The following is a 15,748-nucleotide window of genomic DNA, read 5'->3' as shown; positions in this document are numbered from 1 at the left end:
AAGAGAGGCTTCCCAACTCTGTGCGGTGTGACAAGTGTTATTTGTTATTACTCTAAGAAGGTGCTTATTATTGTTATCATACCTTTTTACTGCCAGGCTTGCACTAGCTGGAAAAACAAAGCTGACCGCAAATACAAGCCGGCGGCTAGTTGATTCATGAAAAGAATCATGATTCTAACCCTTAAAGTGTGCTTCCAGACTGGGATATCCCCATTCGTGATAAATACTTTCGATCATACAAGCCTTTGATCATTTTCTAAAAAGTGCACTAGACAACAAATCGACACTTCCTTATTATTATTAGCGTCCCTTGTCACAGATGCGCAGTTTCCACAGATCAACACGATAGAATTTATCTCTGCCGATAAAACAACACAATGTCGACTTGAATTCACTGATCTCTTGGTATTGCTAAGTAACTGTAACTCGTAGTCGGCATTTGGAAACGGTACTTGTCTCGGTCTGTGAGTACAAGTATCTCAATTTATGTCGCAAACCCTTAACTATACGAATTCTCAAATATGTGCAGTAAAACACACAATCGAACAATACATCAGACAATTGCCACATTCCCAAAACCTTCAGTGCAACATCAACGACCATGCTTCATAATTCATAGCATAATCAATCCACATGTACCTGTGATCTTTTTAATTACTGTATTCAAGTAATTGTACAATCACCGACGTTTTTGGTTTATACAGGCATAAATTGTAACCACAATACATTTTCTACACTGCGAGAATAACTGATTTATAACATTAACAGCATTGATCGTACATTCTTCTGTCGTTAGAAATTTTCTGTAATATGGCTATGTACAAAATCTTGACACATGGTATATTATAAAGAACTATCGTGTCCTAAAGGCATTTTTCGATTATAGTTTTACAGGTATATTCAATTGTCATTTTCAATAGTAATATATGATACTCCTGCTTATTTTCTGTTTAAATTTCCTTTGTTGAAAACAATTGTAAAGTAGATAACTTCAAATTGAACTGGCATGTAATTAGATTCCTTGGAATTGTCTATACTCTGACTACTAAGAATAACAGGCAGCAGCAGGAAAGGTGATCGTCCATCGAAAGAATATGCAACTACCGAGGTGAAAGACGATGATTAAAAAAATCCTAAAGGCACGTCAGTTCGTTTTAAATATTCCTTTCCAATGTGTATTGTTACGTTTAAAGTAGAGTAATGGAGCCAGTAAGCAACCAGTTAAAGTAGACAAAAACAACATTTAATTACCGTGTAGGTAGGTACTACAATGAGTGTATTGAAATTGCTATTCACTATAACATCTACCATATCTAGTCATGATGAGAACGATTTGAAAAATCGTGAACAAGGTGGTAGAAAAAAAGGTATTACAACCTGTCTAGATACTGTTTTGTACTGATAAATATTACTTTGAAACGTGCTCGGAAAGTTCAATTTTCGAAATCTAAGGAGCGTGCGTAAAGTGCCCCATTCTCAAACAATTCGGAAAAACAGCTTTGGCGCGCGCACAGCTGAAATGTTCTATTGTCCACACTAGAGTAGTTTTTGCGCATGCGTAATTGCAGTAACTGAATTTTCCGCACTGTATCTTGAGCATAAGTTAATTAGCCTCAATTTGACGCGCTGTGAGTTGCGCCTTCAGTGCTTCTCAAATGAAACTTTCCTTCACGGAAATTATATATATACAATAAATAGCGTGTGTCACGAGTACGGGTAGACGATATCTGATTCGTGTGATTACTGGCAGTGCACACCTAGGCTCATGCTGCGTTCATACAATACTCGTGCGATAGCAGCACGCCTTCAGCCCACGCTGCAGACCTCAAATTCAACGAAAATAGCCCACTTTCCGCATTTGTAGCACTGTATACTATTCCTCGACCTATTAACAAAAAATTGATGGTACCACGTCTCCACACACCGAAATCGGAACAATGGTATCAACAATTAATGTTGGCATAAGTTTTCCTCTACACTCTTCGGCAATCTTTTGGCAAACGAATGGTGTAACAAGATTGCAGAACTCATGGGTTGAACTCTACAGGAACGAGAAGAGTGAACTTGGGTTGGTCGATCGAGGACTCCTCAGAAACGCAAGCGCTGATACTGTCCAAGAGATTCTGGACGGCATTCCGAGTTCCAGGATGTTTCCTCTTGATGTGCTCCCTGCGATGCTTCGCCTGCTTGAAGGTGCTCCCGCATATCTCGCAGGCGTACGGTCGTGCGGCTTCGTGTGACCGCCTGTGACCCTCGAAGTGGCTCTTACGGACAAACCTTTTGCCGCATTGATCGCAATCGAATTGGAACCTGCCCTCGTGGGCAGCGACATGCGAGTTCAACGTCCATTTTGACTTGAACGTCTTCCAGCAATAGTCGCAACGGATTTTGTCAGGTGCGTTGTTGTTCGCGTTTTTGTCAACGTCCGCGATCGCGGGCTGCTCCGAAGCCGCGAACGTCTTCCCTTGAACCTTGTCAAGGTGTTCCTCATTCGTGAAAAACTCCTCCTCCGTATTATCGATCTGAGGTAGTGACCTGATGCTTCCCAAAGAAGTCTGTGCTCCAAGGAGGCCGCAGCTTGTGTGCTCCTTCATGTGCGTCTGCAATTGACCGTCGTCTTCAAACCTCAGACCGCATAGAGCGCACATCGTGGAAATTGATTTCTAGAATAAAAGTATGATCATTTCTCACTTATTAGATACCCACCACAATCATGTTCTCGTTGTTTAAATCACAAACTATTAATTACTTTATTTGTAAGTTCTTCGTCAAGATTAAAAGTTTGAATTTAACCTAAAGAGTATTTGACAATATGTATCATATTCTGATAGAAACAAGTGGATCAGTGGTTTGAAACATTGCGGGGTGAAAATCACTATTCTGTAGGTTCATCATTATGAATAAATCATTGATTTTGAAATAGTCAAGTTTTTAAAATATGAATATGTTTCGCGTTATTATAATTTACTGCATTTCATATAATTCTGTAATTGCGAAATAAAGATTGTTCTGAAACGTGAATCAGGACCAATTTTTTTTTTTTCCAGTCAAATAAATCCCTTGTACATCCATCAAATCTATTTTTGTGTGTCATCACCCCATCTGGATGTATGAAGCTTCGATATTAAAAGCGGATCGTACATAAACTTCACGATATTTATAAAGCCCCCATGCGCGTTTAGAATCTTTGCATCAATATACAAGTTTCAAAGTACACATCCAATCGGCATCAGTTGAAAGTGTTAATCGTATCAGGCGACTCGTGGATGAAATGGTAATACAATTTGAATAGTAATCACTTTATGGAAATTATTGAACCTAAATTTCTCGTTAATATCGACAATATATGTACAGATATTAAATCGTCCGTCAATCATCTTCCTGTGAGCTTGTGTGTTTAAGTCCGACAGATTCAACGTAATTTTCATTTGAATTTCTTGCGACATTCTGTATTCAGTGTAAAATACAGAAGTCGGCCATCCGGGGGAAAAATGTTTTAACCACTAATATAAGTGCTTCAAATTTTAATTTTAAAGACGAATGTTTTCAATTACTTGCAATAGGTTTTGGTAAGTCGCGATGAAAAAATGTATTATATAATCCGCAAATCAAGACCACGCTAATGTTACTAGAGATTATTTTCAATCATGACATCATGCAGACACGAAGCATTTGGATTATTTTAAAATTCCATAACCGATGCCGACAGTTCAACGACACATAAAGAACGTTTCTTAAAATTTAATCAAGCCCAATTGCAAAATACATATCCTGCCTGCTTTCGTTTCTAATGAAAAGACTCAGTTGAGCCTCACGCCAAGTATATTAAAAGAAAAAACATTTTTTTAACCCAGAATCTACACTTAATTGCAATACCTTATCATGCGTTGCCAGATGAACCTTGAGTTTCTTTTCGTGGCCATATCTCTTCTTGCAAATATGACAAAGAAAATTCTGCGATTCCTCCTCGCGTTGAATCGTCCTGTCGTGGATCTGTGAGTGTTTCTGCAGTACAGCGTCGCTGAGAAAATGTTCGCCGCAGGTTGAACAGCGATGAACGCGGACGTTGACGGTGTCCGAAAGCCTCTCTTTCTTCGCCTCATGCCGAGCTATGTGGCGCTTGAGGTCGTGCGCCCTGGAGAAGGCCCTGCCGTAACGACTGCAGGTGGGAAAAGGGCATCCCTTCGAGTTGTCGGCTGGTCGGGATCGTCCTGGGGCAGTTGCAGTGGCCGGATAATCCTTGCCACAATCGTTGCAGGCACTGGAACGCGCCTCCTCCGTTGTCACTTGGCTGGCCAACGTCGAGACCTGAGCCGACAGTGGAATCACGATCGAGATCGTCTCGTTGGATCCACTCGTCACGATCGGACCGACATGGATGGCGGAAGAGCCGCCGAGTTTTATCTTCTCCGAATCCGTCGCGCTCATTGTCATCTTCTTCTTCTCGACTGTAAAATAAATGATGCAGATAAATTGAAGGGTGGCCATAATTTTTCCTGACTCAATTAACCCACTCAATTTTTTGCAATAAGAGAAAAAACAACGGGAAAACTCAAGTAAAATATAAGGATACTGTAGAAATATCTACATCGATTTTTATTCACTACATTTTCATTATCGACATGTAATACGAAAACCCGTATTAATGAGTACCATTTCATCCTCGTAGCATAAAAGGAATTGAAACAATTGATATAGGTATGTGCTATATAAAATAGCCAATTTTGGTCTATTTCTATTCGATATTCAGCAAAACATACCTTAAAGAGGTATAAAGTACCAGAATCAGTTTATTGATGAAAATCATTGATAATTGTGTCGTACATTCGGAATGCCGGAGAGAACCAAAAAACTCCCTCAAACAACAACATGGGTTATTGGGTTTTATACCATCCTAACTGAATTAGGTTTTCATAATTCCTCGACTTTTCCCTGTTTCTCTGGCCAAAATGAAGCTAAAATTCCAATACATTTTTTTGACTTTCCCATCGCAAACGTTTTCTTGACATTACCCGGTTTTCCAAGTTTTCTAGACGAGTGGCCGTCCTGTTCCAGTAATATTTGAACTGCGAATGGTGTCCATATTGTCCTAAATCGAGATTCTTAAGGTTCGTGTTAACCGATCGGCAAAAAACGCTTACCAACAGATTGTGGAATTAGATTCGTTGGAAAGCAACTCATGTCTACACCTTTCGAAAGCGCGTGTGGTTACCCATTGCAATTTGTTGATAAAAACGAAAGTAGGCGGCGAAGATATATAAAATAAACTTTATGACCAGGGAGTACATGTGAGAAGAAAATCTTTACCCATTTTCTTCTTCTATTCTATAACTCAATTCCCAATCCTCACTTTCCATCGGCGCGACGCGACGCCCCCAATGACTTCTAATTATTAAATCTGTTTTTTAGTTGTATATGAATTATCCATGACGAAATTTGTTTCTGCGCAGGTAAGAAACATACAGGTCGCATTTTCACATGTTTTATGGGCATGGATCACAACTTTAACCTACATGAAGTGGATGCCATAGTTAGTCTTTACTGACCGAGTCAAATTTCACTAATTTTGACCATATTATTCACGCTTACGCATCACTGAAGCGAAAAAGCTGTAAGTAGGGCCGTTGTACATGAAATGACGTTTACAATAAAGCCAAGAAATGTATTTTTGTAATTGAATAACACTTATCACTGGAATGAATTTTCTGCCATTATTCTTGAGTAAAACATAAAGTTTTTGAATATTTCTATTTGACATTGCATGTAGAATGGCGCTACGTACAGCTCTTTGCTTCAGTGATGCTTAAGCGTGTATGAGTCTAAATACGTGTAATTTTCCTTGGTTGCTAAGAACTGGTATGTTATACGGTATGACAAATAGTGACCATTGAATTAGGTGATGAACTACATCATTTACAAGTTAATTAAAAATTATCAGGAATAATAGTTGGAATAACATAACTAATAGTTTTATGTAGTGGATTCCAATTTCATTAAAAAAATTACTGTCTTTTTTCCACGACTACTCGTAAATAATACTAAAATACATATGAAATCCAATATGAACTATCGTCGCTAGAACAAATGTCAAACAATTGGAAGTTAAATCACTCTAAAGATAATTCAATATTTATTTGCTTGACGGATGTTGAATGGTGTGAATATTTTTAAAACATACGATTCATCGACAGAATATAATTTTCATACAGCATCGATATGATGGCGATGAGTCGTTCTTCCTAGCATACAGATATTCATACACGTGGAGAGATGAATGTCCAATTTATTTTGAAACACTACGTAACGCCACCTGTATACAACTACAGATGGTCGCAAGATCCTGCTTACGTGATACAAAAAGACTATTGACATTATAATTATTAAAAAGCGTTACAAAGAAACTTATATCCAAGATTATGTTGAAAATAGAAAATATTTGAAAAAGATTTGCGAACGATGAAATGTACCTCTACATGTATTAAATGTGACTGTCAATCTCGCAGGTTGTTATCGCAGAACATGGATGATCAAACTCATAGCAATATTACTTTAGTACTGTGTAGATAACATTAGGATTCTACAAATACTGAAGTTATGATATAAATCCTGTCAAGTATGTGCTGTTGTCTTTCAATTTCAAATGGAAGATGACGCAACTAAGTGTCTATGTAGTGGCACAAGAGTTCAATGACGAGTTGTATTTCACGCGAAAGAAAGGATTATCGATTAAAATCTAAATATACCGTCTGATGATGATTTGCTATCAGTTTCTGTGGAATATCGATAGAATCCTAGCGGCACCGGATTCTGCTGTGTAAAATCGGTGACAGAATTACAGTGAAAATATAGTATCATAAGTAGAATATCCGCACTAAAGTTTAGTCAATATCGCACTCGATGACGGATTTCAATAGGCAGGGAAGCGGATAATCAGTTGTTCTAAATACGTACAACTGCCTCCGTAACAGTGAAATAGTGCTTGGCGCCATTGGATAAAGCAAACAGTCTATGCTCAGCGAAAATAGCTATAAAGACCACGTCTCCGTCTGAACTTACGAAAATGATAACCAATCGCAACTGTCTTACTCAAGATCGCAAACCAACACAAAAGTCGCTTCGGGAGTCTGAATATTAGATTTAAGGCGCGACGAAGACGTAGTCGACATAAAATGGAAGAGCAAGGTCTGAAAGCAGGGCGCTCCAAATCAAATAAAGTCCCATGTACACCACGTTCTGGTCACACGTGCATCACGGTGGCAAATCAGCGATCGTTGTCAGTATCAGCGAATCATCGAAAAGGATGAGGTGTCTCAGGAGGCCTTGAAATGTTTAATATGTATGTATGCATGTACATGGAGAAGCCCGCGTACGCACGCAACACTCGGACGACCCTGAGTGTAGGAGAAGTTGAATATCGGTGGTACGGTAGGCAGCGAGAAGTAGGAGAAATCCACAGCCTCACTACATAAGCCGCAAGATCCGTGGTCAACGGTCTAACGCATCCTCCAGACGCGCGCCTATATGTATAGTCTACGTGACTCACCGTTATTCTCTGGCCGCTCCCGCTGCCAGCTGCGATGGTTTCGGTCTGATCGAGGGGAGCAGGCCAGCCGGGCCAGCCCCAGGTGCAAACGAGGAGTAAACGAGCTTTGCGACAGGACGGTCCCGGGGATTGTTAAACGACCACGGGTGAATACCACGGGAGACCTCGGGATGCGGCGGCGAGGGAGAGAGTCTACCGTTTGCCTACTACCACCCGTCACTCACTTTCTGCCGCCCGAAGAAAGTGTGCTACTGCGCTGTGCGCTGCGCCGTGCCGCTAGGTATCCAACACACAAGTCAACTCGAACGGCGGCGATCGTCCGAACCGAAACGCTACCCAGGGCCGTGAGCACTCGGCACCGAACCCCGACCAACTCTCGAAATCCCCCCACGTTGACTTTTATGGAAAAAAAAACCGGCAGAAGTGATTGGAAAATCCGGGGTCTCACAATCACCTCACATTCACCGCAGGCTTAAGGAATTTGAATCCATTCTTTGTCTCCAATACTTTATAATAATAATTGGACGAGAATCGTTAACTGTAGACAAAGGAGATGTTTCTAGAAGTAGAAGATTTTTATTTTAACATTCATATAACGTCATTTCTTCATGTTTGTGACAGTTTTCAGTAGTCTTAAGTCTGCGCTACGTGTACGGCAGTAACTTATAGATGGGTGAGTCATTAGCATCAGTTTTGCTCTGACCATTGAGTAATCTATCTACTGGTGGTATAAATTCCAACTAATAAACGGAATGTGTCAAAGAGAGAAAAAACTTTGACAACTATCATTGTTACTAGGATGCAGCATATCGTTTGCTGACATTAGTCGGAATTGAGGATAACATCCAGCTCCTGTCTCGTTTTTGGAAGCCATGTTCCTTGATATTACCACAGCATGCGCGTATATACGACCTCATTTTTATTTAGATATCAGCGTCCTGAAGTTGTTTTGAACTAGATCGGCGCATAAGACATCTTCAAGACGTATTGAAGATGTCCGAGAATGACTAAATTTTTCTTGATTATCTGGGCTTATGTATTCCGGTTTTGGACAGAATTCCAATTCTCACTTCTATTTATACTGCGGAAACTGGATGAATAATAATGTGGATGAATTTGAAAAAGGCTATTTGTTTCTCTAACCCGATAGCTCATCATCAATTAACGGTGATCAGTTGAAAGCTTGTAGATTGAAATCGAGATTGAAAACTGTGAAATTTCTACACCATGAACTCGTACAGTGTTACAAAATCGATATGATGACCGTTGACATACGCTTAATATCATGTTTCTGCTTTCCAATGGCTTCATAGCTCTTATCCCTTATTGAGCGGTATTCCACGTTTACCAAAACTAGACAAGTTACAATTTCATGTTTGACAAGAGCCTGATCACTGAAAATTTCGAGACGAAAACATATCGTCAGTAAAGGATGTCTCCTATGGCCTTTGTCAGTGCAGAATGCAGAATGAAAGTGTTGCTTGAGCAATATCTCGAAACAAATATTGTTCGAGTTTGAACAATTATCAACTGAAGGTAATGAATGGTAAGGATACTTTTAAACACTGGCGACGCTTTGATCTTCTTTCGAAGATATTTCGATCTGTGACATCGCAATGACTGGAACACCAAATTTTTTCGACCACGGAGTGCGGATTATCTGCAATAAATTCGGACGTCGCTTTTAAACGTTCAAACAAATGAAATTGATGTGATTTTACGCTGCTTTAGCATATTCTATAACTTACAATTAATTGAAACTGAAGCTCCCAGGTGCTAAGAACCAAATAGTTGTACGCCCTTTCGAGTTCAATGCGCAAGTCTAGCGGCACTAGGGCGCCCTAAAAAGCGATGGCCAAATGGCGAACAACTCTACGTCGGGAGGCGTGCACATGCGTGATTCGTTTGGACCTACCTATAATGCGTGTTAATTAAATGAGTACGGATAATAGATACGCTGGAAGGGTGAAACACCCGTACGACACGTATATTATTGCCGCACACTGCTACTAACAATAAAACTTACAAATTTTCTACTGTTCTACTGACGTAATTGATACGATGCGCAAAGAGCGAGAGTTTTATGAAATTATTATACGAATACGCAAATGTTTTCGTTTCTGTACCTGGCAGGTGTCGTTGATTAATTGTGCCAGTTACTTCACGTACAACATGTTGCGGTATGCACACTCCTTATCGTATTTTCATTTCTATTCCATGACATATATTTCGTTATTATCTTTTTTTCCAACCAAAATATCTGCCGAGAATCAAGAGACCACTGTTCTGCGTGCAGTTTTGAAATTCGCTATGACAATGATGGAATCGTACTTCAGTTGTTTAGCTGTCATTCCGTTCGACGTAAAATAGTACCTTATTGTCAACAAATGTCAAAAAATTATGGTAAAATTAGAAATGTAACGATGATCACATTGATTCTGCGCCAGTTTGAAACAGCTTTCGAAATACGTACGATATCTGGAAAACGATATATTCCTCGATATCGGCGAATTCTCAAATCTTTGAAAGTTGTTTCACGTTAAATATAGTTACATATTAAGACTGATTTCAGCAGTAGGATGTCAAATCGGGTAAACCTACTTCTCATCTTTAAGTGTTCAATAGAAAACAAGAGAATCGCTTGAGATTCGCATTTACTTAAACGAGGTAAGTGATGCCGAACACGTCATTATTGGAATTGCAAAACATGAACACAAATGTAGTGACATACAATTTGATTACGCAACTAGCGAGGAATCCTCCCTCCGGGCTTCGAGCCATATGCATGTATGAGTGGTCTACTCAATTTCTCGGAGCTGGTTGAGTTCTTCAATCAAGTAATGGTGAGGATTACGCACCGAATACTAGCCAAGAGCTTAAAATAAAATACGGCCGTACCGCCGGAGTGCTAATTAAATTGAAATGCGCGGTATATGCAACGTCCGAACCAATATTCTTGCGGGTCAGCCGCGTTTCATGCAATAACTACTGCAACTGCGTGAGATTGATTTCATGAAACTGTGAAATACAATTCTTCAAATATCAGCGTACAGAATGTAAAGGCAAAGTACTTATGAAACTACTTTACAAATTGTTGTGAGTATATTTGTCAAACTACTGTACGCAGCGATTGAATCTTTGATCTTCGTCTTGTAGATAGCATTAGATGCAAAACAACATATATAGCACAACCGTACTATGTTCAAAATTCTGTCCTATTTTTGTAGCTCCAAAATCGTCATGCGGAGATATAACGAGGCATAGTTGAGATATCAGAAATCGTTACAATTATAACACTGAACTGATTAATGGTGTTGTAGTAAAAATTATGCCATTTACTGAAATGAAATACGTGTTTCACAATATTTTCCCGATTGCATTTCACTATACCATTTAGGGCCGGATGCCTGTGCGTGGCTATCATTTTTGAGATCGGTTTATAATAACTAAATTCCTGTCACAAAGGGGGTTGCAGGAGCTGGTTTCTGAGCTCAAAATAATTTGAAATTTCGGATGAACTTTTGTCAACTCACTTTGTGTAAGAAAAATTATTTCTACTATTTTAAGCTAATTCGAAAATTCGTTTACAAACAAGTAAAGCGTAAAGAAACTTCTTAGCCATAATACGTGTTTATATACATGGAGTGCCTGTTTCAATATTCTAAATGCCTAAATCAATATTCTGAATTTTCGCAAAGTCACCTTTTAATTCTTATATTATTCTTATTTAGTGTCATTTTATCGTAAATTGTATTACTGTTTTAAAACTAATTAATCCATTATTATCAACAAAGTCAATGATGTTATAATGTGTCAACTTTTTTCCCCGCTGCTTTTTACATCAAACCGGCACAACGTATAATTTGAATTAAATTCGTGATTGTCTCTGCAGGGACTTCGATGTTTATGATTCATAGCAAGGATTTCCCACCACAAATCTGTAGATGGCTGGAAATTTAAAAAAAAATCTTAAGATGCAGTACGAGGCATAAATTTACAATGATGGAACATTGAGATTGCATTATTAAACAGTATTAATGTATTAATTTCGACGATACCACTTTATATGGTGACTTCGACAGTGTCAATGGTTTCTTTGCTGTCATTAATAGCTGTCTCTTCATTCCCCCATTTTTTTACGAACTCAATTCTATTTTAATTCTTTCTACCTACCCATACGCTATTGTCCCGAGTTTTTAAATTCCTGCGTCCGTCATAAGCCCTATTCCATTTCCTTGAAATGTAAACCTTTCTTCCAGCCTCATGCAAAACTTACAGCCTTGTCCATTTGAACGGTGCATACCCTGCAGGTATTTAGTACATCTTCAACAATTCTTGTTTTCATTTCGTTCCATCACAAAATTTAGCACCCTGAACTTTTCATTAGTCTGATGTAAAAATTCAAATAATCGGCAATGTCACGGCCCAAACTGCGCTTCCGCACTCTGGAGGATGACAACGTTTGTGTACCTACTTGCGCCCATGGTGTTTGTACGATGAGATCCATTTCCTCAAATAGCAAACATAACAGTTAAATGAAGCTGAAACGAATTATCATCCACTCAACCAACGAAGCGAGATTAAAATAGCCCAGCGTAAGCGAGCGGCTAATCTGCGTTCTTTTTTATGCGCACAAGCTTAAGCTGTACCGTATTTGTACTGTTGTTGATATCTATGCGAGCTCCTAGTTGGTAACAGGTGTGTGATATCATGATATGCAGACTAATCGTATAATGTAATTAGTAATCAGAAGTTGGCATGGCACCCGAGAGATACATAGATAGAGAGAGAGAGAGAGAGAGAGAGAGAGAGAGAGAGAGAGAGAGAGAGAGAGAGAGACAGCACCTGTGGTCACTTGTGTTGAATATTTTGATAATTAAATTATTTCTGCTAATCACCTACATCCTGGTTGAATTTACCAATTTAGGTTGTTTATTAGGTTTTCAGTGCTTGTGCGACGGCATTATACTGCCGCTTTAGTAATACTGTGTTCATATATTTCCTCACATTTTCATGCATGTAAATGTACCAAATGAAATTTTTTCGATTTCTTTCAAAATAGTTCGGACAACCCCTTTTTTGGAACATTTGTACATAACAAATTCAACAAAGGAATAATTACAATAAACGACATGTCACATATTTAATGCACCGGATGTTCAAAGGCGAAAATTTCGGATGTCCGGAGGTCCAGAAATTGAATTTTGACGTTACCGAAAATTTTTCCTCTTCTAACGTCAACGATCGATAATCATCGACAATGAAAATCAGTTGACCGAATTCCTCAGTCCGGAAATAAACGTACAGTAGAGAGAAGCGCAGATTTCGAGCATCAGGTCCTCAACCTCTTGGATCTGATGTTCCAGGTTCTCTACCTGATGGATCTCATTTTCCAGGACTAGCGCTTCAGATCCTCTATGTTACTACATCCTACTGGAGGTGCTCGTCCAGCACAAGTGCTTCGAAGTTTTGGCACTTCAGGTTCTCTACAAGGTGGATCTCGACGTCCAGGACTAACGCTTCAGGTCCACTGCGTGGTGGACCTCGATGTCCAGAACCAGCGCTCCGTAGGTTCGGCACTCCAGGTCCTGTACCTGGTGGATCTCCACGTCTACGACTCACGCTCCAGGTTCTGTACGTGGCGTATCTCGATATCGAGGACTAAACCCTCCGTAGTTTCGACGCTTCGCGTCCTCGACGTCGTACTCTGAACGTCCAGGATTAGCGGTCAGTAGGTTTGACACTGCAGGTTCTTTACGTCGAGGATTTTGACGTCGTGGACTAGCGCAGCGTAGGTTGCGCACATAAGTCTATTTTCCTGCATAATTTTAGCGATTTCTTCCTTCCATTAGTATCTGCTCAATTTATGAGTACTTATACGATTGTTTTATCTGAAAAAACAGCCTTCAATCGGAAAATAAACGCGAATAATATTTGCGATGAATAATTACGTATTACTCCATATTGTACGTCTACTGGCGTAAGGTCATAAGCGCCATCTTACCACGTTTTGATGTTGAAAAAGGCAAAAGTGCGTATATTTTTTTTGATCGTATGTCGGCTCAAGACGTGAAACAATGATCAGTTTAATCTTGAGACAAAGGTCGTTCGGACTGATAGATACGACCTTCTGCTACTGATTCAACCATCAAATCCTACGTCGACTAATTCCACAAGGTCATATCTGCCAAAAATGTATTTTTTTCACTTCTAGGCTGAAGTATAAATTAATCGACTAAAGGTAAAAGGTCGTATGTGCTGGTAGATACGATCTTTTGGTCCTGATGAAAATTGAGAAAATGATCAACTACGGTAATTGCATAAGAGTGTAACCGCCAAAAATTATTAATGTTATTTCATTCATTTCGATAATTAACGATTCGGATAATCGACATTCAGAAAATCTACATCCTCACTGTATGACTTTGTTAATTTCAATTTTTGGTGCGTCTTGGTAGTCCTTAAAGAGTTTCTACAAAAAATAAGAAAAAAAAAAACACTACGATCCATCCGAGCACAGTTATCAGGTAGACAGTTATATTGTATCATTTTACGAATATCCGGTAAACCACTGACAGCAAGGCTAATCCAATCGAGTGAGCGAACGTAGCGATCGAATGAGTACAACAATCAGCCATACTCGGCATACCGACTCCGAGCGAGCTATAGCGAGCGAGGGTTTTGAAGGTAATATATTGGTAATAACGACGCAACTATTGCTCAGCAGTAAACTGCTATCTTTTTGTTATGTTATGTTGGTGCAACTGAAGCTCCAATTATAAGGATATCGGTTGTATGCATAATTTAAAAATTGTATCGTAGATCGCTGAAGTTTATGACTGTAATATCAATAGTGAAGCTTTATTTTCCTCGCTTTCACTGGTCCAATTTTACTAAAACTGACTCCACTTTTCCCCTAGAATGATAATGGTCAGATCCATCCATCACAAACAACGCAGATTTATCCCGTAGTCACATGTATGTGAAGAGAAAAGCTAAAACTACACTTATGTTTGTACGTATACGTATGAAAATATTATTGTCTTACAGAAAGGGCCGTGAGTAGCATTTTGCAAGAAGTTTTGTGAAGGAAATTAGAAAGTCCTTCTCACCTCTTTCATTCCTATTATACCATATTCATTACCCAAAACTTTTTTCAGCATATTCGATCTGTGTGAATCCAGAGGTTCTTATTGAAGCAAAAACACGCACCTCCCTGTAGTACAAGTTTAATAGTACGTACTTTAATGTGTTATACAGTGTGTGCAGGTGTTGCGGGTAAAAGCGAGAGACGGCCGACTCTCCCGTCTAAGTGATCTGACTATACTGCGTCTATTACTGCATGGTGTAATCATAGAGAATACATCCGTAGGCTCTCCGTGAGACGACGTATTAATAACATAGTATATCGAAGCTTGCGAGACAACGTGGCGTTCCGTGCGCGTGCCAATTGCAATGAGAAATCGATATCTCTATAATTTCACCACATGTCAAGTTAAGGGATCCATGAAGCCTGGATACATTTATAACAAGCTCATATTTATCGGTGCATGCATCGCGCCACATCCACCCTTGCAGCGTGAGAGCCTTGCCACGTGCATCGAATCGTTGCGTAACGGTGAGAGAAGCAGGGTGGGTATAGTAGAATGGAGCATGTTATGCAAATGCAGACATGCAGATGTTCAGATTTGTACAATGATACGAGTTGAGATAGGCTTTGAAATTGATTCTGATAGAGCGCCGTGAGACAACCGTTATACCTATAGTCAGACTGAAGGTGCTCGAGGAAATGGGCTTTCTTTCAAAGTAGCGTCGTGCGTCGTACCGTCCGTTCGAATTTTCATGAATAAGCAATCGGAGACAACCTCGCCTTGCCCCAGGAGTTGATAGCGTCCCTTCTCGCCATCTGTACCGGGGCGATTGGCAGTTTTACAAAACCTGAAACTCGGGGCGCTAAAATTTGAGCGAGAGCCTTTTACCACCGAGTCTCCGCGGCCTTGTAAGACGAAGCCTTGTAGTATGAAATGGATGGAACTTTGTTACTCGAATAACATGCCGTCAAACACGGGTCAGAGCTTTCTCACGTAACAGAGCAAAGCTGAGCTCAATTTCAAATATCTGGTTACTGGAAAGAAAGATTTCACACTACAAGCACCATGAACTACAAATATATCTTCCGTGGCCAAAAGGCAAAAGTCTACGATG

The 15,748-nt window shown here is 39.6% G+C and overlaps 1 protein-coding gene and 1 long non-coding RNA gene across 3 annotated transcripts; both read right to left on the bottom strand.

Annotated features, from left to right (window-relative positions):
* Positions 1 to 642: 642 nt before the first annotated feature.
* Positions 643 to 7,864, bottom strand: LOC107226267 (zinc finger protein 510). Of its 2 annotated transcripts, none has more exons than XM_015667028.2 (3): positions 7,544 to 7,864; positions 3,877 to 4,448; positions 643 to 2,663 (listed from the first exon to the last, which is right to left on the bottom strand). In XM_015667028.2, exons 2-3 carry the CDS (start codon positions 4,432 to 4,434, stop codon positions 2,028 to 2,030), a joined length of 1,194 nt encoding a protein of 397 aa, XP_015522514.1. In that variant the 5' UTR covers positions 4,435 to 4,448; positions 7,544 to 7,864; the 3' UTR covers positions 643 to 2,027. The 2 variants fall into 2 exon arrangements, with proteins under 2 accessions (XP_015522514.1, XP_046586049.1); XM_046730093.1 differs by lacking the exon at positions 7,544 to 7,864 and adding an exon at positions 5,013 to 5,450.
* A 315-nt stretch (positions 7,865 to 8,179) lies between these two features.
* On the bottom strand, positions 8,180 to 9,361 carry LOC124292688. Its single transcript, XR_006902547.1, has 2 exons — positions 9,292 to 9,361; positions 8,180 to 9,203 (listed from the first exon to the last, which is right to left on the bottom strand). It is a non-coding gene; the product is annotated as an uncharacterized LOC124292688 (long non-coding RNA).
* Between the last annotated feature and the right edge of the window lie 6,387 nt (positions 9,362 to 15,748).

Source organism: Neodiprion lecontei, chromosome 2 (genome assembly GCF_021901455.1).
Source record: "Neodiprion lecontei isolate iyNeoLeco1 chromosome 2, iyNeoLeco1.1, whole genome shotgun sequence".
Lineage (NCBI taxonomy): Eukaryota > Metazoa > Arthropoda > Insecta > Hymenoptera > Diprionidae > Neodiprion > Neodiprion lecontei.
The sequence above is the reverse complement of the archived record's forward strand: the minus strand, read 5'-3'. Positions and strand labels throughout refer to the sequence as shown.

Coding starts and splice junctions, on each gene's coding strand:
- LOC107226267 (XM_015667028.2), bottom strand. CDS start 4,434: ATGACAATGAGCGCGACGGATTCGGAGAAGATAAAACTCGGCGGCTCT. Junction 2,664..3,876: donor ATCTGGCAACGCATGATAAG/GTATTGCAATTA, acceptor CTTTTATTCTAG/AAATCAATTTCCACGATGTG.